Below are 26,770 nucleotides of genomic sequence, written 5' to 3' on the forward strand. Positions count from 1 at the left end.
AAAATAAAAATGTTTATTCAGATTTGAGATGCAATTAGTGCGAAACTCTGAAAGATAATTGACTTAATTTTCTAAAGTAAGAAAATTATGATTAGTTTTAAATACTGAGTGTGGGTATAGATGAAACCAAATTGGTAAAATGTTTGATAATTGTTGAAGCAGTGATTTCTCTATCTGTTTTAAATTGTTTCATTTAAAAAGAAAAAAGAACCCATGAAAGCAGCATAATAAGAATGCCATTCAGGAAAACTGCAGTAGTCTCTTTTTTACAAGTAAACACTGAAAATATTAATACAGTAGGATTCTAAAAAACACCCGAAAGCCAAGAGTTTATTAACTGAGACAAAATCTAAAAAGCACAAGATACAACATCTAGTAAGTAGAAGATACCTAATGTTAATTTTTTGTTCCTCTTCACATTAGATTAACTAAAGCTAGCTATACAAAAAAAGTGACTTATAAGCGGCATTGTATAGATAAGCCTTTAGGAAAAATACTGCTTTGCAATCACATAAAGAAACAATGAATTTTATATCTCCTCTCTAAAAGATGGAAAATGCTTTTTATTATTTATAAACATGGCTGCAAATATTATTTAAATATTCATATAAATAGTGTTATCTTTGCTGTGTGTGTGCCCCCAGACCCTTGCTGTATGCCGATTACAGGTAGGTAATGGTCATGATCATAAAACTCATTAGGTACATATTGCCTTGCCAGTAGTATTGGTCTGAAATCCACGTCGTATGTGAAGAAAACCCTTTTAAATATATTTATCTTCAAGAGTATTTTTTATCCAGCCATTACTGTACTGTATGTGGGAAAAAATTGGATAAGAAATTTTCTCCATCTCAATTCTGAAAGTGTTTCTTCCAGTTTAAAAATAAGCAGTCAATGGAAATTGTGATGCAGCACTGCCTATGTATTTTGTTTTTTTTAGCAGCATTTTGATCCTTCATAAAAAAATAATGTATTGGAAATTCAGGGTGTGAGTTTTTAAACCCTAGCTCTATCACCACCACTTGTTAAAGGTACTGAACCTCTTCTACCTGAGATACTTCATTCTGTAACTCATTTCCTTTAATCATCAAATGAAGAATATATGTTCTTCCTAGTTCATGTATAAGTCTACACAAGTGTGTACACACACATCACACATACATACCCTTTTATTTAGGAGGATAGGCTAAAAGAACTTCCTATTTAAAAGTGCAAGAGTGGAAATTATGGAACAACAAGAAAACTGCCTCCAGAGACACCAGGAAAGGGCACATTTAGAACCACTTCTATTGGTCTTGTAAGTTATGGATACCAACAATCTAACTAGTGTAGTATTTTAGTAACAAAACTTTTTTCTAAGCTAGGGGATCAGAAAAGTGTTCCAATTTCCTGAAGCCTTACCTGATCATTTGAGTCAACTTTTAGAATTCCAAGACTAGGTTCTTATTTCTTGCCATAGGTGCATTCTGATGATTGTTCTTGGTTCTGTTCATCTCACAGCTGCTGATGGCCCAGGAGATCGTTTCATCATTGGAGAATCCCAAGCTGGTGAACAGGTGAGATTCATAGGCCTGAAAAAGGCCCTAAAGATTTTAGTTTCATGGATTTTCAGTCTAATCCTATACTTCTGCCATTGTTTTTATGGAAATCTTAAAGAAGGATTAGATGGGTCATCAAAGAGATGAAATGATGATTCCCCTGAGAAAGAACCATGAATTCCTTCTCAACTAAAAGAACCTGCCTCTAGTCATATGCAGCATGGACATAGTGTTATTAGTATATCTCACAGACATGCCCCACAAGAATTTTCCAGCCCTGTGATTGGATGAATCTTCCTTCTAGTATAAACATTAATGTTCTGAATAGAGCTATAATTTCTAAGTGGTTTTCTTAGACTTTTCCCCAACTCATTTATAAACAGGAAAACTTAAAACAAGCAAATTATTTAATCTTTCTTGCTAATCATTTTGTTTAATTTTACTCATTAGGGAGCTTACCAGAAAACAGGTATACATATATTTCTATTAAGAAATGAAGTACTAAAAAAAAAAAAAAGAAGTACTAATGGGCCATGGTGGACATACAATAGAAGTGCTCTTACTGCTTTTGATACTAGTAATTGGTCATTTGATTGGAAATAAGTTACAAGTGGCAAATTATCTTTTAAAATAAATATAAATTTAAATTAAATAAATGGACATTTATTTGTCATTAATCTGATGGAGAGCCAAGGCTTTTCTTTTAATAAGTATCTACTATTTGAGTTTCTATTATACCCACAAGGCACTATATGGGATTTCCAGTGTTGGTTTCTTTAAAGTGGAAGAAATTTTAAGGACCTTTGCACAGTGTCTAAGTATAGACTCCTTCTAGATTTTTATTATATTTTTACAGTACTTTTTACAGTTGTTTCACCTACACCTAATTTGACAGGAGTTCTTTTTTAGCAGACTTTTTTAAATGAGATGCTCCAAAGGTTTAGGTTAATTTTTTTAGGAAAAATAGAACTCTTTTTACCCTTATATATCATTGGTTTATGGAATATTTACTTAAATAACTTGGTCAGTAGCAGCTGTCGCCACAAACTGGTACAAACAAGTTTGGGAACAAATAGTTTGCATCTTAGACCAGTAGTTTATAAAGGTCTAACAGTTTCAAACTTAAGAGTGTACTGTAGGCATCATCTTGTTCAGTAGGAAGCATATGTTAATCTAGTGAGCTGTGAAAGTTGATTAAAAGAGATCTTTCCTTATTTACTACAATCAGAGAAAGACCAGCACACTTTCCTGCTGTCACCAAGCACTCATAAGCATTGTATAAAAATAAAGGAGGAAATAATAAATACAGCAGTTAAGCAAAAGCTATGTCCCACACCTTAGCATGTCCTCCCATATGTACTAAAAATAGAGAGGAGTTGAGGAAGTATACAGGAGCATATGGTGCTAATGGTGGCAACCCTAGCTCCCTCACCTCTACCAAGGAGTATGTGTACAGAGCTCTGATGCCGAGCCTAGCACTACAATAATTAGATCCTTATCCATGCTATACATAGGCTGATTTCAGTCTTCATGACTGTTTTCCTGACAAAAAGAACAACTAGTCTTGGGTCCCTTTTTTTTTTTTTTATAAATAACTTACATTGTGATGTCGTAACTTTCTTGACATCTTGGTATGTATATCCATCAACAATGGACATCTAAAGCATCCATTTTTTAACAAAGCTCCAAAATATTAATTATTCAAGGAATACTTCTCTGATCTTCAGTTGAGTCTATCCAACATTTATCAAGCATACCTACAGTTTGTACCAAGCACTCTGCTAGGTTGTAGGGATTACAACCTAATCTACAAAGTAGATTAATACATGATTAATACTCTGAACAGTTTATATCTAGTGGAGGAAACCGAGTATAAGCAACTAAATATAATACAATATATTAAGTGTTAAACTAATGCTGTCAGTCATGTGCTGTGGAAAACAATAGAGAGGTTAAGCATTTTGTCCTAGAAGGGTTAGGAAAATGACATTGGAGCTGGGTGTAAGAGAGTTTTTACAAAACAGAAATGAAAAAGGACCATTCCAAGCAGAGAGAATAGTGTAAGTCAAGAGCTAGAAGTGTTTGTGGTAGTCACAGCCTAGCATACTTAGGCATAAGTAGTAGATTGTTAAGAACCTTATGGACCCTTAAACTTGATTACTAGTTATGACTTCCAACTGAAAACTATAAGCACAGAAAAAGTTGTGAAATTTAAAAATTGCCAGCCTCTTGTAAGTTCTCATAAAAGTATGATAGGAAAAAAAGATCAACACTATACAAGAAAACGGGGGTTTTCCTCAAATTACCTGGGATGTATTTTATCTCTAACAGATGTATCATACACATACACACTTTAAAGCAATCTCAGAGATCTTACAAAAGCCAAATTGCTCACTTAGTGAAAGTACATGTGCTTGAGACCTAGGATGCCACTGCATCCACTAAGACAGTTTTTTATTTACAACATACTTTATTGGTGTATGAAATACTTGATCTTAGTCCCTTACCATTTGGTCCTATTGATTAACATTCAATATCAATTCACTCACTCAGTCATGTCCTACTCTTTGTGACCCCATGAACCACAGCACGCCAGGCCTCCCTATCCATCACCAACTTCTGGAGTCTACCCAAACCCATGTCCATTGAGTCGATGATGCCATCCAACCATCTCATCCTCTGTTGTCCCCTTCTCCTGCCCTCAACCTTTCCCAGCATCAGGGCCTTTTCAAATGAGTCAGTTCTTCACATCAAGTGGCCAAAGTATTGGAGCTTCAGCCTCAACATCAGTCCTTCCAATGAACACCCAGGACTGATCTCCTTTAGGATGGACTGATTGCATCTCCTTGCAGTCCAAGGGACTCTCAAGAATCTTCTCCAACACCACAGTTCAAAAGCATCAATTCTTCGGCACTCAGCTTTCTTCACAGTCCAGCTCTCACATCCATACATGACTACTGGAAAAACCATAGCCTTGACTAGATGGACCTTTGTTGGCAAAGTGATGTCTCTGCTTTTTAGTATGCTGTCTAGGTTGGTCATAACTTTCCTTCCAAGGAGTAAGCGTCTTTTAATTTCATGGCATTGGACACTTTCAATTTCAGTTATGCAATTATGAAGTGCTGTCTTTGGACAAAGTTCAAAAAATCCAACTCAATACCTCTATTAAGGAAAAATCAAGATTTTGATAGTTTTTATCAAAAAGAGTATTCTTAGCAATCTATAGGAAGTACCTCATATATTGCTAGACTTTTTCCAGTTGATTCAATTCAATTGCTGTTTATATGTTTACTCTCAGTGGATATATAAATATCTTTGTATATCTGGGAATATGTTTTACGTTGGGTTTAATATAAGTGAGTTGGTAGGAATCCTTCAGCTAGCACTTAGAATTACTGTTTTGGGATAGGAGCCAAATTTTTTAATAGCAACTCAAAAAACACTTCTTAAGACTTGGTTTAAGCCAAGAAGTAGAGAAAATTACAGGTATAACCACATTAAAACTTAAAGTAAATTTGCATAATATGGTACATTGATCCAGACTAAATTGAGGTAGCCTGCAGGCTAACACTTCAGCTTAAGAAGCAACTACCTGAAACTCAGTTTGGGATTCACTTTCCCAAAAAGGCAATTGCAGCAGGAAAAAGTCTTTAAGTCTGCATTAAATATTTTAATTGCACAAGCTCATAAGATAGTTTTGACATTAACACCTGTACTAAAAAACAAATATATCAAAACATTCATGCTTTTCATAAAAAAATCACTACACTGCAAAATGGTCATGTTTAGTGAATTAAGAAATGTACCAGATAATAAGCAGGATCCAGCACTGAAAAAACAAATTAGTGCATTGGGCCCTAAGTTGTTTTTTTTTAATTCTATTTATTATCTTGGTAGAAAATTACAGTGTTGTTGTTCAGTCGCTCAGTCATGTCCAACTCTTTGCAACCCCATGGACTGCAGCACACCAGATTTCCCTGTCCTTCACCATCTCCAGGAGCTTGCTCAAATTTGTGTCAAGTTGGTGATGCTATCTAACCATCTCATCCTCTGTCATCCCCTTCTCCTCCTGCCATCAGTCTTTCCCAGCATCAGGGTCTTTTCTAATGAGTCAGCTCTTCACATCAGGTGGCCAAATTATTAGAGCTTCAACTTCAGCATCAGTCCTTCCAATGAACATTCAGGAATGATTTCCTTTAGGAACTGACTGGTTTGATCTGCTTGCAGTCTAAGGGTCTCTCAAGAGTCTTCTCCAAAACCACAGTTCAAAAGCATCAGTTCTTCAGTGCTCAGCCTCCTTTATGGTCCAGCTCTCACATCCATACATGACTACTGGAAAAACCATACCTTTGACTATACGGACCTTTGTTGGCAAAATAATGCCTGCTCTTTAATATGCTGTCTAGGCTTGTCAGACAAACCCTGGTAGCTAAGCTGGTAAAGAATCCACCTGCAGTGCAGGAGACCTGGGTTCGATCCCTGGGTTGGGAAGATCCCCTGGAAAAGGGAACAGCTACCCAATCCAGTATTCTGTCCTGGAGAATTCCATGGACTGTATAGTCCATGGGGACTCAAAAAGTTGGACACAACTGAGCGACTTTCACTTTGCAGGTTTGTCATAACTTTTCTTCCAAGGAGCAAACGTCTTTTAATTTCATGGCTGCAGCCACCATTTGCAGTGATTTTGGAGCCCAGGAAAATAAAGTCTGTTTCCATTGTTTCCCCATCTATTTGCTGTGAAGTGATGGGACCAGATCCCATGATCTTCGTTTTTTGAATGTTGAGTTTTAAACCAACTTTTTCACTCTCCTCTTTCACTTTCATCAAGAAGCTCTTCAGTTCCTCTTTGCTTTCTACCATAAGGGTAGTGTTATGTGCATATCTGAGGTTATTGATATTTCTCCTGGCAATCTTGATTCCAGCTTGTGCTTCATCCATCCCAGCATTTCACAAGATGTACTCTGCATACAAGTTAAATAAGCAGGGTGACGATACCCAGCCTTGATATACTCCTTTTCCCAATTTGAAACCAGTTCATTGTTCCATGTCTGTTTCTAATTGTTGCTTCTGGACCTACATACAGGTTTCTCAGGAGGCAGGTAAGGTGGTGTGGTATTCCCATTTCTTTAAGAATTTTCCACAGTTTTTTGTGATCCACACAGTCAAAGGCTTTAGTATGGTCAGTGAAGCAGAAGTAGATGTTTTTTTGGAACTCTCTTGCTTTTTCTATGATCCAGCAGATGTTGGCAATTTGATCTCTGGTTCCTCTGCCTTTTGTAAATCCAGCTTGAACATCTGGAAGTTTTCAGTTCACATACTGTTGAAGCCTAACTTGGAGAATTTTGAGCGTTACTTTGCTAGCATGTGAGATGAGTGCAGTTGTGCGGTAGTTTGAACATTTGATTACATTAGAATATAATATTTCTGAATAAACCTGAAATGTCTCTTATTCAAATATCAGAATAAGAGGATATAAAGTACATAGATCAATGCCAGATCTGATCTCAAGAATCTTTCTCCAATGACTTGTTGGAAAAAATTAATGAGATCACTGGAATTGTAAGCCAAGAAGGATTACATGCTTCATGTAGTTGTTGTGATAATGAGATTGTGCATGTTTATTCATTCCTTCTGGAAATATCTATTGACTGCCAACTTTGTGCCAGATACTCTCTAGGCTTTGGGATGATAGAGCAATAAATATGTCTGCAAAGGGAGTAATTAAAGATGAATGCAAGTACTCTACCGAAGATACAGACAGGATTAAAGGAAACTAACAAAGGAATGTGAAACATTCAGGTGCTAGCAACAATAAGATTTCATTCCCACATTTAGGTCTGAAGGGGCAAAGAGAGAGAGAGTGGTACCTGGACCTGGGGAGATTGATAGCTATGGGAGAAGGCCACCTAATAGGAAATGTGGCATCAGTGCTATTAGATATGACATAGCCATCACCAAACTGCAACCCAGCAGGGAAGGAGCACAGGAAATAAAAATTGTACTTCTCTCTCTCTCCTACCTTCTAGTCTCTTGTTGTTCAGTCACTAAGTCTGTCCAAGTTTTTACAACCCCACGGTCTGCAGCATGCCAGTCTTCCCTGTCTTTCTCTGTCTCCCAGAATTTCCTCAAACTCTGCACCAACCATGAGTTGGTGATGCCATCCAACCATTTCGTCCTCTCTCACCCGCTTCTCTTCCTGCCCTTGGTCTTTCCCAGCATCAGGTTTTTCTCCAGTCTCTTGTTAGCCCCTCCCACTGACTGAACTTAACCAGAAGCCAGAGCGATGGGAACCTGGTTGAAACAATACACAGAGATCAGCCTCTAGGCCACAGCACAGGACAGAAAATAATGATGTGATCTAAAGAGGCAAACAGAAAATGAAACAGATTTCTGTCTTTATCGGGCTTATATTCTGAAACATAATGCACTTAACCCTAAGCCTAGCGTAGGCTGTGTATTCCACAAATATTAGCTATTGGTTGCATTATTTGCAGCAATAACGTTATAGAAATAAGCTTCTTAAGGCTTTTCTAACAAATGAATTTCCAGTTTTATTTTGATTGTACATTTAGTGGAAGGATAGTTTTCCTTAATCATTCCTTTTTTTTTTAATGTGGTGAAAAATGTGTAACATAGAATGTACTATCTCAACCATTTTAAAATGTACAGTTTTTTTAGATTATATATTTGCTAGACTTTTATTAATTGCGTGGTACACTAATATATTTTATAAAGATTTTCAAGAACAATAGTTAAAATTTTTCTGGTTTACCTTTATTTAACCAAAGTGTTGGTTAATAAAGTACTATATTTCTCAAACATCAGAACTTCTGCAAATGATCAACATGCTGGTTTTTCATAATTGTCATTCATAGAAATCATATTGCATGGCATTTTTTAAAGACTGTCCTATCACTTTACATATATTAAGAAAATTCACACTGAGTGAGAGGCAGTAGTGGCAAATATAAATGACAGCTCTTCAGAAAGAAAGCGGGGCACCAGGAAAGACATCTACTAGTCACCACCTTAAGTCAAGTGAAAGCCTCTTTGGTGTAAGTGTACCTGTTTGACTTTTACTATATTTTCCCAAAATGAATAAGACTCTCCTTTCATGAAGGTGAAAAAAAAAGAACGTATTAGTCGCTCAGTCATGTCCGACTCTTCGTGACCTCGTGGACTGCAACCCGCCAGGTTTCTCTGTCCATGGGATTCTCCAAGTGATAATACTGCAGTGGGTAGCCATTTCCTTCTCCAGGGGATCTTCCTTTTATAGTCTGTTTCAAAAACTGTTACATCTTCAAGAGTTTCCTTTGTAGGAGCAAAGTAAATCATCTCTTTCTTGTGTGTTTCTATTTCCAGCCGACTCAGACAGTAATGCCAGGACAAGTCATGCGGGTTACAACAGGTGCTCCAATCCCCTGTGGTGCTGATGCAGTAGTACAAGTGGAAGATACTGAACTTATCAGGGAATCCGATGATGTACGTCATTACCAGGTCTTATGGCTTCATTCCTGTGGCAGTATTATAAGTCATGTCAATTTTCTGCAATGGTTATGAGATGATCCAAATTTTTTTATGTTAGGACCTTACATTGTAGTGTATAGTGAATAAGGAATTACCTTAAGCTTGAAAACCTTTTATTATAGAAATTGTTTTTATGACCATTACTGGGATTACAGCAGTATTTGAACCACATTTGAGCCAAGAAATTGCATTTGCAAGCAAAGAAAGAAACTACCTCAAGGCAAAAGAGCAGTGATTTTAACTGTTGTCCGACCATCTAGCTGAGAAATTTGCTTATCAAGACTAGCTCTGATAAAATGTGAAGATTTTAATAGAGAAGAATTTAACAACGAACATTTGGGCAAGTTCTTGAATACTTCACTAAGCCAAGCATTTAAACCAAATGACCCTTTCAGCTTTGGTTTTCTATAATTCAGGAAAATTTGTGCCACCAAATTGCAGTCTGGAAACATTAAATTTATGTCAATTCCCCCTCTATTTCCTAAAATAAAGGGCTCTGTTCTTTTATAAAGGAAGGCCTCTAAGTAGGCCTTTATCTCACTGAAACTACTGGCAGTTATTGAATCCAGAGGATCAGTCAGGAATAAAAGTTTCAATGGAGGATTTACTGATTTTGTTTTGTGAAGAAGTTTAAGATATCTTGTATTTTTTAATACAAGAATAAATGACAAAATATATTCTCCCAGACTGGATTCTCCCAGACAAATTTGGCCATGCTGAGACATACCCTCTTTTCTTCATTTGAAGATTTTCCTTTTTATCACCCACAGGTACTTACTTCCCACAAGTAAGGCTTACGAAATTCAACTCTTGGCATACAAGTCACATTGTCCTGCTGTTAAAACTACCCAACAAATTTATTGGCATCAAGGAAGCCAGCGGAGCATTGAAATCCAGAACACACTCTGCCAGATGACAAGACACAGTTCCAATATCACAATATTAGTCACAGTTCATAAATGTAAAAATTATGATCACCATTAATTTATAGAAATCTACTACCAGGAAAACTATAAGTCCTTCACTGAAATTTCTACAGATATTTGGGAATCTTGGCATAGTATTGAACCCATGATTTATGGGAACAGAATAGTTACCTCCACACACATTCACTGTATCTATTAGGGTAGAAATCTCTCTCTTTCTCTGTGTGTGTGTGTGTGTGTGTGTGTGTGTGTATGTGTGTATGTTTTTCTTTGGGAATGCTATTTACAAAGTATGAGTCAATATTTGAATTGGTACATTTTTTAAAAGTATGAGAATCAGTGAAAATGTTTACTTGTTCTTTGGGATCAAGCCTAATTTTTCAGGAACCTGTGGTAGAAATTCATCATATTCAAAGAATTTCGCAAAGGATTTCCTGTTCCTCTGTATCTTTATATATTCTGAGCCTATCTGATAATGAAAGCATCTGAATAGCTAAATTCTATTGATCGAAATTCAGTCAGATTGCTCTGTTTGAAATTATGTGATTTGCTGTTACCATAGGGCACTGAGGAGCTTGAAGTACGAATTCTGGTACAAGCTCGGCCAGGCCAAGATATCAGGTAAGTTCATAATGCATAGGATGTATAGCCAACTTCTGTTTCTGCCATGACCATGAACTCAGGAGAGCATGGCTATTATAAAATCACAGCTCAGTCAATTAGTCATTAGCGTTCAGGGATTTTAACCAGTAGCAAAATGATTTTCTAAATTATATATCCCATGTCTGCCTTACCTACTTTTGTCTGAAGTTAGTAAAGGCAAATGATTTATTCAAAAGCAAGATGAGAAGGAGGCAAAGTCATGATAAGCCTGCATAATCCATAGTTGATCCTATTCTAGATTATCCTGAATTTCCCATCCTTACCCCTAGGTAACTGAGAATTTGATATTAACACAGATACTTTCAAAGTTGAGCATTTGTATAATTAGTTGAAAGCCCCTCCTCAACTACCAATAATAATGGAATAATGTGCTACTCTTTGTATACAAAGTTGAAACTACTGTCTTATTATAAGTAGTGTATATCCTTCAGATGATTTTTCTCATGATTGAATATGTTTGCCCTGATTCCATTGGTCCTAATTTACTCAACATTTTGTAACAAACCTACACTTCTTCCACTCCTATGGGGCAAAGTGAATGGGGTGGCCACAGAACTGGAGCAGTCTAAGTGGTCTAATGGAAATTATCTCCATGGCTGTAACCTCATTAGCATTCTCTTCACCACAATGCTAACAAGCTCTGGAATGGCATTAGATATTTTCATATAAATGCCTGCCTTACACCAAAGAAAGTTTGCAGTTGGTGTTTTTGACTATAATGTGTTACAAAGCAATTTGTAAAATAATTTTTAAACATAAAGTAGCGTATTCCTGTTTAACAGCAATAGATACAAATCTATTTCTGTCTTCCATTGTGTGATTTAAATTTTTTTAATTAAAAAAGCATAGAGTTTAAAAATCCCTTCGTTTTAGTACTCTGTTCCATGCCTCATTTCCCCTTTTCCCCCTTGAGCGTCCTCTTTCTCTGACACTGAAGTTTTCCTCTGAGTTGAGAAAATATTGTTCTTAGTCATACTGCTTATGGTTCTGCTTTGATTTTTCAGACCCATTGGCCATGACATTAAAAGAGGGGAATGCGTTTTGGCCAAAGGAACCCACATGGGCCCCTCAGAGATTGGTCTTCTGGCAACTGTGGGTGTTACAGAGGTTGAAGTTAATAAGTTTCCAGTGGTTGCAGTCATGTCAACAGGGAATGAGGTAAAAAGGCGGGGGGAGGGGCAGGCTGTGGCAAGGGAAGGGAGGTGGTGGGACTTTCAGAGAAAAGCATTTCTGACATTATGTGTTCTATATTATAAATACAATATTAAGGATTATAGATCTTACCACATTTCTATAACAAGGGAATAATAAATGGGCCTCGGGATAGTTCAAGTACAGAAGATGAAAAGGAAGAACTAGAAATTATACATTAAGAAGTGCTCCCTTCCATTTACTAGAATGAAATATTACAACCAATGGCCTTCCACAAACTCAGTACATATAAACAGAGAGTGTTGACTGCTAGCTGTAGATACTCAGCTGTGCAAACCTAGTACTTAGCCTACTGGTGTAGTGAGTCATGCTGCTCTGCTGCTGAAATGATGGGCCACCACTGTGGGAGAAGTAATTCAATGAATTGGGACACCATGGCTAGCCCTTTTTCTTGCTTAACATTCCATGTGATCTTTAGTCACCAGGAAGGATTTGAAAATCATTTTTCTCTCTAAAGATAGCATCTCTAGTGGCATGCTATTCAGAATATGTCAAAATGTCATTTCAGTCCTAATTTAGAAAGGGAAATTTAGTCAGTATTCTGAGAACTTTTGAAAAACTTTCTGTTACCTCTTTGCTTAGGTTATACAGAACTTCAATTAGAGGCTATAAGGCCAAACTAGGAATATTGAAAAGTGAATCTGCTGGAAATTCAAAGCCTAAAAGCAGAATCAGAAACTACTGAGATTTTTTTCAAGTTATTCCTTAAGATCTTATACTATTTTTAAAAAGATTAACAGGATTTTTTTTCTATCTCTCTTTTAATCTCTAACGTTCTGAAAATAAACCATTTGCTACCATTATTTTTCATTTCTTAGACTTGGAAATGGACATTTTCAAAAGTCTATTGCCCTTATAGCTCTTTTGGAAAGGACAGAAGAAGAAAATATTTTCTTTTGATAATGAAGAGATAAATCAGCATTCTACATCTGTTTACTTCCCAGTATAGGTGTACTAATCATTCCCTAAAACTATTGACTGACCCAAAAGAAACATTCTTTTCAGTTGATCTACACAGTGATGATTTTCTGTCCTAAACACTATGTTTAGCTTCAGAAAGAAATTTCTGTTCAACTTATTGACTTAATAAACTGTTCTTATTTGAGATTTATATATATGCTTTGTGCACCTAAATGACTTCATGGGGCTTAGGAAAGCTAGGTAGAATGAACAAACTAATAGACAGCTATTTATTAGGCAATTTTGTGTAAGCTACATTTTTTGTTTTCCTTCTAATGACTTTGTAGGTCTGGATTCTCAGTTACTCCCCCAGAGTACATTGGCAGTATTTTTTAAGCTACCTTTTATACTCTTTACTAAAACTATTTACTAGTAGTAGGGAATAGTGACAGGATGAGACTAGAGATGGTACATACATGGTAGAACCTAAAGAAGATTTTGTAGTTTTAGTATTCTGCCCCCATAGACTTGATTATCTGTGAGGAGGCTTTGATAGATCTTGTGTGACCCTCTTTCGCTACGTTTTCTGGCCTGCTGTACTTACATGGTTTTCCTGGGGAATAATGCTTTTAAATTCCATGATCTCTAGTTCCATGTAGTTTGACATTCCTCCCTGTGCTGTGCTTGCTTAGTTGCTCAGTCATGTCTGACTGTTTGCAACTCCATGGACTAGCCGACCAGGCTCCTCTGTCCATGGAGATTCTCCCAGCAAGAATACTGGTGTGGGTTGCCATGCCCTCCTCCAGGGGATCTTCCCAACCCAGGAATCGAACTGGGGTCTCCTGCATTGCAGGCAGATTCTTTACCAGCTGAGCTACCAGGGAAGCTCTGACATTCCTCCCTACTCCCATCCAAAGTTAGCTGTCATTAAATTTATGACTCTCTGTCACCATATAGTTCAACAAATGTTTATTGGGTACTTCTATGCCAGACACTATACAGGAAACTAGAGATAAAAGAGATAAATAAAGCATAGTATCTCTCCTGAAGGCTTGAGATCCTTAGATAGCCAGAAAACAATAAGAAAAAAATTGTTCATTTATTTCAAAGAAGCCAAAAGTAATTACATTTGTATATTAATGTGATAAGTCTATAATTTACTCACTCAAAGCACAAGCTCCACTTAAGTATTAGTCTGACTTCTCCTGATATGTATGGCTTCACATATGCCACCTCTTGAATCCAGTGTGGTATATTGATAAGCAGAACAGTAGCCTTAGGCAACCCAAAGAATGCCATACGAGATGTCTATGTAGACTCACTCAGAACCTGCTCTGTATTTTGTGACTACATGAGCTTATTCAGGATGAAGGAATTATTTTAAAATTGGGAAGCCAGAGTTGCAAACTATAACTCACACAGAATAGGTGGTGTAGACGTTTGTTAATTTTGACAAACTGTGCATGTTAAAATTTAAGTAATAGCATCCAGTAGTTAAATAATTGTGGTCATACATTTCCATCCTCATGCATTTGCTCAATAAATATTTGTTGAGCATCTGTTATATGCTGAAATACCCACCAGAGGTTCTCTTAACTAAACATCAGACTTACAAGATATGAATAATCTATACCTTGAACTAGTTTCCTGAGATATTAAAAAGGAAACTCAGCATTAAGGAGGGGAGCATCAGGCTTTCTTCAGTGGGACCAGTCATCATAGTACTTCACACAGCCATCCAACAACTGTTCTCTTTGTTCTTCAAGTAACATTTAGCTGCAGGAAACAAGAGTTCTACTAGGAGAGTATGAGAGCCATCAGCATAAAAGCACCATGCCCTACATGGGAATCAGTGTTTCTTATAATAATCTTAGGCAGTTTGTAGAGTCTCTACAAGGGAAATGCCCAGTTTCAAATGTCACCATATCCATGGAAGACCAAAGCCTGGCTTTCCATTATGGATTCATTTGTAATCCTTTCTATTCCATTCACAAGTTACTATTCAGAGATCATTTTTACCATAAAAAATGCTATCTACTAACAAGTTGACCTTTTTCTTTGTCACATTTCCAGAGAAACTGAGCTGGAAAGTTAACCCAAGTTCAAATTTTTCCTTAGAGATGGAGAAAGGATTTTGTTAATCTTTAACCTCACATAAAAGAACGCACTGTCTGCAGAAAATTAGAAAACAGTAGTAAAACTAACTGCAAGTCATTCTGTTCTTTATTATCAGCATGCACTGGCAATTCTAAACAATGTCAGTGATAAAATATTCCTTTCCACTGAGGCAGTCACTCTTACAACCCCTCCTCTCTCACTGTGCTGTCATACTGATGCCAGGCACTATTCTGACTACTGGAGATGACAGCAGGAAACAAGACAGGTGAAGCCCCTGCTCTTATAGGATTTGTGTTCTGATGGAGGAGGGGGATAGTCAATAAACAAACAGTGGTAAATTGTATGCATTTTTTTTTCATTTATTTTTATTAGTTGGAGGCTAATTACTTCACAACATTGCAGTGGGTTTTGTCATACATTGACATGAATCAGCCATGGAGTTACATGTATTCCCCATCCCGATCCCCCCTCCCACCTCCCTCTCCACCCGATTCCTCTGGGTCTTCCCAGTGCACCAGGCCCGAGCACTTGTCTCATGCATCCAACCTGGGCTGGTGATCTGTTTCACTATAGATAATATACATGTTTCGATGCTGTTCTCTTGAAATATCCCACCCTCGCCTTCTCCCACAGAGTCCAAAAGTCTGTTCTGTACATCTGTGTCTCTTTTTCTGTTTTGCATATAGGGTCATCATTACCATCTTTCTAAATTCCATATATATGTGTTAGTATGCTGTAATGTTCTTTATCTTTCTGGCTTACTTCACTCTGTATAATGGGCTCCAGTTTCGTCCATCTCATTAGAACTGATTCAAATGCATTCTTTTTAATGGCTGAGTAATATTCCATGGTGTATATGTACCACAGCTTCCTTATCCATTCTTCTGCTGATGGGCATCTAGGTTGCTTCCATGTCCTGGCTATTATAAACAGTGCTGCGATGAACATTGGGTGGTAAATTGTATGAATTTTTAAAGCAGAGTAAGATGATAAAGATTGCCAGTAGAAGAGATATATGCCAGGTATATAATAATTGTAATTAATATAATCAATTATTCATTATATTCAATTCTATTGAATAGTGTAATTATATTCAATATAAATCTGTTTAAACTTATTCCATATCAACCCTTTTATTCTCTCCCTGATACAATAAAACTGGAAGCCTGAAAACACAATTTCTCAGGCTCTCTTTCCCTGTGGTCCAGGCAGGTTTTGGCATTGGGATGCATTAACATGATATTAGAAGGTGGACACAGGCAGCAGCCGTAGAATCTCCTCGACTCAGTAGCGTCTCTCTTCTCCAGCAGCCCCGGGGACAGTGGTGACTTCTGGCAGTTACTGATCTTCAGTCATATACTTTTCTTCTTTTGTTTCTCCAGCTTGGCAACACACTTATAACCAGTCCCATGCATTAAACCCTCTCTTTTCCCACTCTCTCCATTTGAAAGAACTGAAGGAGTTTTGATTTTCGTGTCTGGACCTGACTGGCAGACAGATAAGAGTCCTCTGTTTTACAAAGACTAATTAGGCCTCACTGATGAGGGAAACCAGAGTGGAAATCTGAAGACATGCCATGTGACTGGAATTGTGTTCCAAGCAGAGGGAATGACAAACACAAAGGCCCTGCAGTATGGTGCGTGCTTACTGTGTTTGAGGAACAGCAGTGAAGCCAGTGTGGCAGAAGAATAGAGGGAAGGTAGCACAGTGAGAGGAGATGAAGTTGGAGAGGCAACAGAAAGAAGATCCTTTTATCCTAAATAGACAGTTTTGAGGAAGTGGAACATAAAATATCTTAACTTTGCAACTGCTTACTCTGTCTTCTGTGTGAGTGACTTGGCATGTGTGAGGGAAATGGTGAAAGGCCAAGAGGCCCATTGAAAGGCTGTGGAGATTTGGACCAGAATGATAGTGGAGATGGTGAAAAGTAATCAGATCCAGAATATATTTTGAAGGTAAAATCAGCAAACAAGATTTGCCAAGGATTCAAAGTAGAAGATAAGAGAAAGTTAAAAGTCAAGATGAACTCTAAGGTTTTGACGTGCGCTTTGATAACTGACCTAAGGGGAGTTATCATTTACCCTGATAAGAAAGATGAGGCAGCAGAAATTAGGGCTTCTTCTTTGGAAATGCTAAGTTTGAAATACTTATGAGAATTAAGAGTAGGCAATTAAACATATTAGTCTGGAGCTTAGGAGAAAGGTTAGAATTAAAGGTACATATTTGGAAGTTATCAGCATATATATATAGTATTTTAATAAATATATAAATATAGTATTTAAAATCATGAGACTGCATAAGGTCACCTAGGAAATCAGTATAAATAGAAGATAGGAGGTGTAACTTTTACACTTAGACAGCTGTCCCTTCTTCCTCTTTCCCCAACCTTTATATTTCCAAGTTTTATTTTCTAATTTTGACTCTTGATGACATCATCTCTCCATTCCATAAAATATATTGTTTCCCTTGAAACTGTAGATGGTAACTTATAGATCTTTAAACTGGATATCAGTCTGCCAACTGCCATTAGCTTCAAGAAATCAAGATTGTATGATTGTTACCTAGTTACCAAAGTACCAGCAATAAGTATTCCTTCCAGAGATGGTGAGTTTTCATCTAATTTCAGTCACCTTCAGCCATATTCCATAACTCATTCATTCATTTTTATTCATTCTTTCCCCGACCTCCTTCCCTGTCTCTCCCTCTCTGCAGCCCTCTCTCTCTCTCTCTCATGCACATAAACACAGAACTAGGTGTATTTATGTCCACTATTTATTTTATCCCATCTTTTATAAATCTCTTGGCCACTCTAATAACAGGTGTTTGTACAAACAAGTTTACACTTCAGACACATAAGGTCTGTCTAAAATCTCCCTATACTGTTCTTTGGGGTCTGCCGCAAGCAGCTGTTGTTATAAAAGTAGGATCTTTAAAATCTTTGTCCCCACTAATAAGAGAAAGAATAAGAAGTTGAGTACTATGACCAGTACTGCTATGTGCTTTATGATTAAAGCAACACTGAGGTTAATATAACTATCCTTCATCTTATGTAAGAGAAATTTGAAGCTCAAAAACAAAGCAACTTACCCAACATCATTTATTTCATCTAAGTAATTAAACCTGGTTTCACACCTAAGTCTTTTGCTGTGATGACCTTTTCCTGCTATTCCACAATGCTTCCCAATTCCTTAAATTTCATTTCCACAACTTTTTAATGGCAGTGTCTGAAACCTATCAGGTTAGATATTCCTCTACTTTCTTCTAGCCACACTTTATTTCTTGTCCAGATTAAAGACCATGACTCACCACTTTCAAATTGCCCTCTCTAACACTTCAGATAGCTTCACTCCTTCAATTTATTCCTTTGCTTACCTTGGTGATACCCAAAGTGAATGACTCCTTTCTCCACTTTCTCCATTTTTGTTCCCAAGCGGAAAAACAGTACTGAACAAAATTCATAGAACTATGATTACCTGAACAACTACAAATTACTGCCATTTAGTGGCAACCTGGAACTTAAAGTTGTTCAGTAATTCTGATGTAACTGTCTTGTTGCTTTCAACTCTTAGCAGATGATCTCACTACCTTTGTAGGGAAAAGTGAAGCTTAAAAATAAATATATTTGTGAAACTGAGCACTATGAGGGCTCCTGCTTCTTCCTGTCTCATTACCTCAAAAATTTCCCCATTCCTTTAGTTATATTACTTTCTTTCAATCTAATAGGAAGAGGTACATCTCCTTCCTAAGAAGAACACTTCTGCTTTTAAGCCTACTTTTTCTCACCTTCCTCAGAACTTTGATTTCTAAATTATTTCCTGTGTCTTCTGGGTTCTCTGTTTTCTCTCTAGTGGCTCATCCTACATCCAAACAGACAAAGATTACCACTATCACAAGAGAACCTATATTTAAATACCACTTTTCCTCATTGAGCTACTGCATAGTCACCTCCTGTCCACTAGAAAGAGAGGTCAGCAATACTGCCTTTCCTTCCTTACTCTCTACTCAAACTTCCAAATCTCATTAGTGTCCCATTAGTACAAAAACTGATTTCCTGAGTACACTCATCACCTCCTAACCTCCAAAACCTGCTCTGATATTCAACCTCCTCACCATGTATATATCATTTGACATCAGAGACATTCCTCACCCACCACCTGAAAACTACTTCATTCCTAGTGATCTATGACAGTTCTCTCTTGATGCCCTGACAACTCCTTTTTATCCTCATCATGCCTTTCTCCATTCCCTACTTGGAATATTCCCCTAAAATGCTGTCCTCTGCTGTGTCCTCCACTCTCTCCAGATTCTCCGTTAAACTTCCTCTCATGCCAAATATGTGCAGGCAACTTCTCATATCTAAAGCCCTAATCTTAACCTCTTTTGTAAATGCAAGCCTTCATTTACAACTTCCTTTGGATATTCCACCTCATATTCCTTGGACAGCAAGGAGATCAAACTAGTCAATCCTCAAGGAAATCAACCCTGAATATTCATTGGAAGAACTGATGCTGAAGCTGAAGCTCCAATTCTCTAGCCACCTGATGTGAAAAGCTGACTCATTGGAAAAGACTGTTGTTACTGGGACAGATTGGGAGCAGGAGGAGAAGGGGACAACAGAGGATGAGAAGGGTAGATGGCATTGTTGACTCAATGGACGAGTTTGAGTAGATTCCATGAAATAATGAAGGACAGGGAAGCCTGGCATGCTGCAGTCCATGGGGTTGCAAAGAGTCGGACATGACTTAGTGAGTGAACAACAACCTCATGTTCCACCATTGCCTAATCTCACTCATCATTTTTCCCTTCCTACTGTAAAGAGTGAAATACGTCCTTTCTGTCTTACCCCCCCTTTTTTTTAATGTGTTGTTGTTTATTTACTTAAATTTTTGTTGGGGCACACTTGCTTTACAAAGTGGTATTAGTTTCTACTGTTTTTTAAAGGCATCACTCTTCCCTAAAATGTTGGTTACCAAAGTCATCAGTGACATTTTTTTTCATTTTTAATTATGATAGAATACATATAACAAAACATATACCATGTTAACTATTTTTAAATGTATTTTGTTGCTGTTCAGTCACTAAGGCGTTGACTTTTGAGAATTAATTTTTCCAAAAGAGGAAAAGAGGAAGAAAAGATATGTAAGGAAGCTGTTTGCAATGGATGTGGAAATAGTTACTGACCTATAGAAGTCTAATATCTTCCCTTTGCAAAGAGAAGAAAAGTCTTAGATGCAGACAACCCCATTTTAGTACATTAAAAAGAGAGAAAGTAAATCATTATAACATTCTTGGGCCCCTTGAAAATTCCGTCTAGACCATAGGATTAAATCTCTCAAGAACAGAAACAAAGAGGGAGGTCTCTTAAAATAAGTGATTTCTCTTTTAAACAAATAAGACAGAGAACTTCCTCCTGAGGGTTTAACAAAAGAGGTTTCAAATGTTTTGGGTTTTTACTTTAATTTAATTTTGAAGCAATGCATAACAATAAAAATGATAATCACTGAATATTCAGAATAATATTCATCTTCTGTTCTAAAAGTACTTTCAAACTATCCACTTAAAGAATAGTCACAATTGAGTTACCTTTTATTAGGTGAGAATTTTTAGGACTTCAAGCCCAGGAGACGGCGTCTCAAGTAACCCTGAGAGAACTGCTCCAAGGAGGAGGGGCGGGTCAAGTTATATAGAAGTTTGTAACAAAGAGTGGGTACTCTGATCATCCAGAGAAACATCTACTTCTGCTTCATTGACTACACTAAAGCCTTTGACAGTGTGGATCACAACAAACTGTGGAAAATTCTTTAAAAGATGGTGATACCAGACCACCTTACCTGCCTCCAGGGAAATTTGTATGCAGATCAAGAAGCAACAGTTAGAACCGGACATAGAACAAAGGACTGGTTCAAAATTGGGGAAGGAGTCTGTCCAGGCTGTATATTGTCATCCTGCCTACTTAAATTAAATACAGAGTACATCATGTGAAATGTCATGCTGGATGGATCCCAAGCTGGAGTCAAGATTGCCAGGAGAAATATCAACAACCTCAGATACCTCTCTAATGGAAGAAAGTGAAGAGGAACTAAAGAACCTCTGGATGAAAGTGAAAGAGGAGAGTGAAAAAGCTGGCTTAAAACTCAACATTCAAAAAAAATGAAGATCATGGCATCTTGTCCCATCACCTCATGGCAAATAGATGGGGAAACAATGAAAACAGTGTTTTTTTGGGCTCCAAAATCACTGCAGAGAGTGATTATAGCCATGAAATTAAAAGACGCTTGCTCCGTGGAAGAAAAGTTATGACAAACCTAGACAGCATATTATAAAGGAGATTCATCACTTTGCTGACAAAGGTCCATCTAGTCAAAGTTACAGTTTTTCCAGTAGTCATGTATGGATGTGAGAGCTGAACTATAAAGTAGGCTGAGCATCGAAAAATTGATGCTTTCAAATTGTGGTGCTGGAGAAGACTCTGGGGAGTCCCTTGGAAACTCAAGGAGATCAAATTAGTCGATCCTGAAGGAAATCAACACTGAATAGTGCTTTGGCCACCTGATACAAATAGCTGACTCATTGGAAAACACTCTGATGCTGGGAAAGCTTGAGGGCAGGAGGAGAAGGGGGCGACAGAAGATGAGATGGTTGGATGGCATCACTGACTCAATGGACATGAGGTTGGGTAAATTCCAGGAGATGGTGATGGACAGGGAAGTCTGGCATGCTGCAGTCCGTGGGGTCACAAAGAGTCGGACACAACTGAGCGACTGAACTGAATTGGAGCACAAAAACTTTCCATATATGGTTCTAGGTTCTTTGGCAGGTCTAATAATTAAATTGACAGATTACTGGAGAAAATATTAATCTTGTACATACAGGAATCCCATAAAAATATGAGACTCAAAAGCAGTCATGCATTTGAGGTTTGTATGCAATCTGAACTGAGGAAGGGAAAGGCCCTGGGACTTCAAAGGGGCAGAAGGGCAGTTCACAGGAAGATGAGAAGAGCAGATGTTTTGTAATCACTCGTTTGCCCTGCCATACAGGTATGTCTTTCAGGTGAAAAATTTTCTCCTGGTAAAGGCTCTTTTTCTGGGCCGGGTCCCCTGTCTAAGTTCTTAGGCAGTCAAGGGAGTCATAAAAGTTTTTGATGAGTCTGCTAGGTTTTGATTGCCTTCAGCTCAAAATAATCCACTTACCAAAGAGGTTCATTTTGCGGTGGCATATTCTGCTCCCCTTCTAAACAATATAAATTTCAGCTAACTTTGAGAGCTCAACAGAAAAGGATCAGTGCATGCTACGTCACTTCAGTCATGTCCAACTCTTTGTGACCTCACGGAACTGTAGCCCACCAGGCTCCTCTGTCCAAGAGATTCTCCAGGCAAGAATACTGTAGTGGGTTACCATTTCCTTCTCCAGGGGCTCTTCCAGGCCCAGGGATTGAACCATGTCTCATGTCTCCTGCATTGGCAAGTAGGTTCTCTTCCACTAGCGCCACCTGGGAAACCCTCTACTTGTAACTTCATCACTAAGTTCTCTCGAACATGCTGCTGCTCCTCTCTGGTATTCCTGCCACACCGTCTATAAAATGAGTCTTCCAGGCTGGACAGGCTCCCAGCTCTAACGCAGTGTCACTAGTTCTAAACAGCCCCACCCAAATCTTACAATGAAATCCTCCAACCACCTTTATTTTCTGGAAACCAGCATCTGTCAGAACTTTTCCATAGCTCAAAGTTTAACCATCTTTCTGTTTTTCCTGAGCTTTCTTGCTTTGTGAATGATCCTTTCAAGATCCCAGGAATAAAGCTATCCCCAAATCTTGAAGCAGATAAAAAGCAACAGCAGTATAAGAGAGTAAGCTCCAGGAGTTGGTGACGAATAGGGAAGCCTGGAGTGCTGCGACCATGAGGTCGCAGAGTCGGACACAACTGAGCAACAGAACTGACTTGACTGACTGACTGAATACAAGAGAAGAAGAAATTTGTGGGCTCTTTCCCCTTCCTCTCCTTAGTTTTACTTCTGACCAATTTAAAAATTTGTTATACTTTTCCTGGAAACTTGAAAAGTTGAATTGCAATCCAATCAATGAGAGAAAAAAGGATCAGAGCTTAATATAAATGCTAGACTTACCATCTTAGATAACAACTTCTCCCAACACAGACTTAGAAGACCTCAGTAAAGTACAATGTAAACAAAATGAGAATACTGCTGGCATGAGGTCTTGCCTAAGTGTGGTGGGGACTTCAATGACTATCATGATCTTACTACAGAGACCACCTGGGAAACCTGCTGATCATACAGAGCTGTGTATAATAAAGTTTCTGAACAAGGGAGAGCATCACCTTGATAAAGTGCTGAGTTTTCCAAATTTGCTGGCATTTTGAGTGCAGCACTTTCACAGCATCGTCTTTTAGGATTTGAAATAGCTCAACTGGAATTCCATCACATCCACTAGCTTTGTTCATCATGATGCTTCCTAAGGCCCACCTGACTTCACATTCCAGGATGTCCAGCCATAGGTGAATCTGAGTGATCACACCTTCATGATTATCTGGGTCATGAAGATCTTTTTTGTACAGTTCTTCTGTGTATTCTTGCCACCTCTTCTTAATATCTTCTGCTTCTGTTAGGTCCATACCATTTCTGTCCTTTATTAAGCCCATTTTTGCATGAAATGTTCCCTTGGTATCTCTAGTTTTCTTGAAGAGATCTCTAGTCTTTCCCATTCTGTTGTTTTCCTCTATTTCTTTGCACTGATGGCTGAGGAAGGCTTTCTTATCTCTCCTTGCTATTCTTTGGAACTCTGCATTCAAATAGGTATATCTTTCCTTTTCTCCTTTGCTTTTCACTTCTCCTCTTTTCACAGCTATTTGTAAGGCCTCTTCAAACAGCCATTTTGCTTTTTTGCATTTCTTTTTCTTGGGGATGGTCTTGATCCCTGTCTCCTGTACAGTGTCACGAACCTCCGTCCATAGTTCATCAGGCACTCTATCAGATCTAGTCCCTTAAATCTATTTCTCACTTTCACTGTATAGTCATAAGGGATTTGATTTAGGTCATACCTGAATGGTCTCATGGTTTTCCCTACTTTCTTCAATTTAAGTCTGAATTTGGCAATAAGGAGTTCATGATCTGAGCCACAGTCAGCTCCCGGTCTTGTTTTTGCTGACTGTATAGAGCTTCTCCATCTTTGACTGCAAAGAATATAATCAATCTTATATCAGTGTTGGCCATCTGGTGAGGCCCATGTGTAGAGTCTTCTCTTGTGTTGTTGGAAGAGGGTGTTTGCTGTGACTAGTGCGTTCTCTTGGCAAAACTCTATTAGCCTTTGCCCTGCTTCATTCTGTACTCCACGGCCAAATTTGCCTGTTACTCCAGGTGTTTCTTGACTTCCTACTTTTGCATTCCCGTCCCCTATAATGAAAAGGACATCTGTTTTGGGTGTTAGTTCTAGAAGGTCTTGTAGATCTTCATAGAACCGTTCAACTTCAGCTTCTTCAGCGTCACTGGTCAGGGCATAGACTTGGATTACCATGATATTGAATGGTTTGCCTTGGAAATGAACAGAGATCATTCTGTTGTTTTTGGGATTGTATCCAAGTACTGCATTTCAGACTCTTTTGTTGACTATGATGGCTACTCCATTTCTTCTAAGGGATTCTTGCCCACAGTAGTAGATATAATGGTCATCTGAGTTAAATTCACCCATTACAGTCCATTTTAGTTCTCTGATTCCTAGAATGTTGACGTTCACTCTTGCCATCTCCTGTTTGACCGCTTCCAATTTGCCTTGATTCATGGACCTAACATTCCAGGTTCCTATGCAATATTGCTCTTTATAGCATTGGATATTGCTTCTATCACCAGTCACATCCACAACTGGGTGTTGTTTTTGTTTTGGTTCCATCCCTTCATTCTTTCTGGAGTTATTTCTCCACTGATATCCAGTAGCATATTGGGTACCTACCGACCTGGGGAGTTCCTCTTTCAGTGTCCTATCTTTTTGCCTTTTCACACTGTTCATGGGGTTCTCAAGGCAAGAATACTGAAGTGGTTTGCCATTCCCTTCTCCAGTGGACCACATTCTGTCAGACCTCTCCACCATGACCCGTGCAACCACACAGCATGGTTTAGTTTCACTGAGTTAGACAAGGCTGTGGTCCATGTGATCAGATTGGTTAGTTTTCTGTGGTTGTGGTTTCAGTCTGTCTGCCCTCTGATGCCCTCCTTCATCGCCTACTGTCTTACTTGGGTTTCTCTCACCTTGGACGTGGAGTATCTCTTCACAACTGCTCCAGCAAAGTGCAGCCGCTGATCCTTACATTGGACTTGGGGTATCTCCTCACGGCCTCCGGTACTGACCTTGGACATGGAGTATCTCCTCTCTGCTGTCACTCCTGATCTTGGACATGGGGTATCTCCTCTTGGCCGCTCCTGCGCCGTGCCCTCAAAAGGATACTTATAGGATTTTGAGGACTGGGATTGGTCATGGGCTGGTTGTAAGGTAGTTTGTAAATGTGGTCTAGGCAGAGACTGATCACATTTTGTAAAGTAGGTGAATTGCTGAAACAGCTTCATTTTTTCTTTGGAGTAAGAGTCCATATGGATTTACCATTGTCTCTATTTGTCCATGATGTTATAGGAGTATATAGGTCTGAATAATCTTGTGTTATAACAATTTGACTTAAGATAGTTTGTGTTAAATATCATGGTTTGGTATACTTTGCTTCTTTTGCAAGTTGATGTATCTATTTTCTCTCAGAAAAAAAGAGTTTGTTGGCAAGATAGCCAATTATAAGGCTTTTGAAAAAATTCAGATATATTGAATACCTGAAATTCATAAGAATGGGGAGTTGATAAGAGAGTGAATGGAAACCTAGGGTCATTGAGGAATGGAGTAAGAATTAAGGATTGAAACCTTTGGGAAGATAGTAGACTACAAAGGGAAAAAAATCAAGGTTAAATGTTTGAAAGCTGGAAATACAATGGCACCATTGATGGTAACAGAAACAGGAAATTGAAATTTGGCATTTGGCAGATAAGAAAGTAATAAGATATGAAGATAATGGGTTAAGTTTTTTTACTTTATATTGTAGGTTTTCTTTTGCATTTTAACTATAATAAGTTTTAGGCATCATTCTAGAGATGACCAGAAGATGTCAGAAAATTAGATTCCATTTTAATGAGGAATATTGTGAATTTATTCTAGTGTATGCAACCTTATAATCTTTCGTTCAATTCTGTATATTTTCTTTGAAAATACTTCAAATGCTCTGGAAATCCCACACCTTCATTTAACTAGCTAATATTTCATTATGTCAGTTTTACAGACAAACAGCCAGTGACCTCTAATTGTTCTATTATTTCTGGAACTTTGTGCAGCAGAATAACAGAGAGGAACATGAATGGCAAAGAAAACGCCCTATTATCAGGGAAATCTTATTCCTTAGTTGGTGGTCAGTACCCTTTGTGAAAAAAATCTTTTCTGTCCGTTGCAACTTGTCTGATTAATGCAGTTAAAAAGCTGTAAGTCTTGGCCTTTATAAAATTATAATAAGTTCAATAACTATGTGTTAGTTAAGATCAGAAAATCAACCTATATTAGTACTGCAATAGCAGTTTTCCCAGCTCTGCCAGTGACAAAGGATACGAATGGGTTGCAGTGTCACATGGCATCTGATTAAGTTAGATTAGTACAGGATTTGAAGGGAAGTCTCCCAGGTGACAGTGAATAAGATGATCAAAGTCTTTCTCCAGATATTTTAAGGGGACAGTTGGTTGAAAAGCTACTACTTTTCTAACATAAAGCCAAAAGTCCAGCCACATGGTATCACTAATGGGTCAGAAGGAAAGACTGAAGGGACTTGAGGTTACTGTTTGGCAATACTGATA

General features: G+C 38.0%; 1 protein-coding gene across 18 annotated transcripts in view; it reads left to right on the forward strand.

Moving 5' to 3' along the window:
- Positions 1-26,770, forward strand: part of GPHN (gephyrin) — a 520,258-nt gene that overhangs the window by 441,012 nt on the left and 52,476 nt on the right. For 10 of the 18 annotated variants that reach the window (XM_070469504.1, XM_070469507.1, XM_070469511.1 and 7 more), the window contains 4 exons: positions 1,501-1,556; positions 8,901-9,020; positions 10,554-10,612; positions 11,659-11,812. In XM_070469504.1, the coding sequence (XP_070325605.1) occupies positions 1,501-1,556; positions 8,901-9,020; positions 10,554-10,612; positions 11,659-11,812 (389 nt within the window). Of the gene's footprint in view, positions 1-1,500; positions 1,557-8,900; positions 9,036-10,553; positions 10,613-11,658; positions 11,813-26,770 lie in introns of all 18 variants that reach the window. The other 8 variants (XM_070469503.1, XM_070469505.1, XM_070469508.1 and 5 more) reach the window with 1 other exon arrangement.

The sequence above is a fragment of the Odocoileus virginianus genome, chromosome 6 (genome assembly GCF_023699985.2).
Source record: "Odocoileus virginianus isolate 20LAN1187 ecotype Illinois chromosome 6, Ovbor_1.2, whole genome shotgun sequence".
In the NCBI taxonomy this organism is placed as follows: domain Eukaryota; kingdom Metazoa; phylum Chordata; class Mammalia; order Artiodactyla; family Cervidae; genus Odocoileus; species Odocoileus virginianus.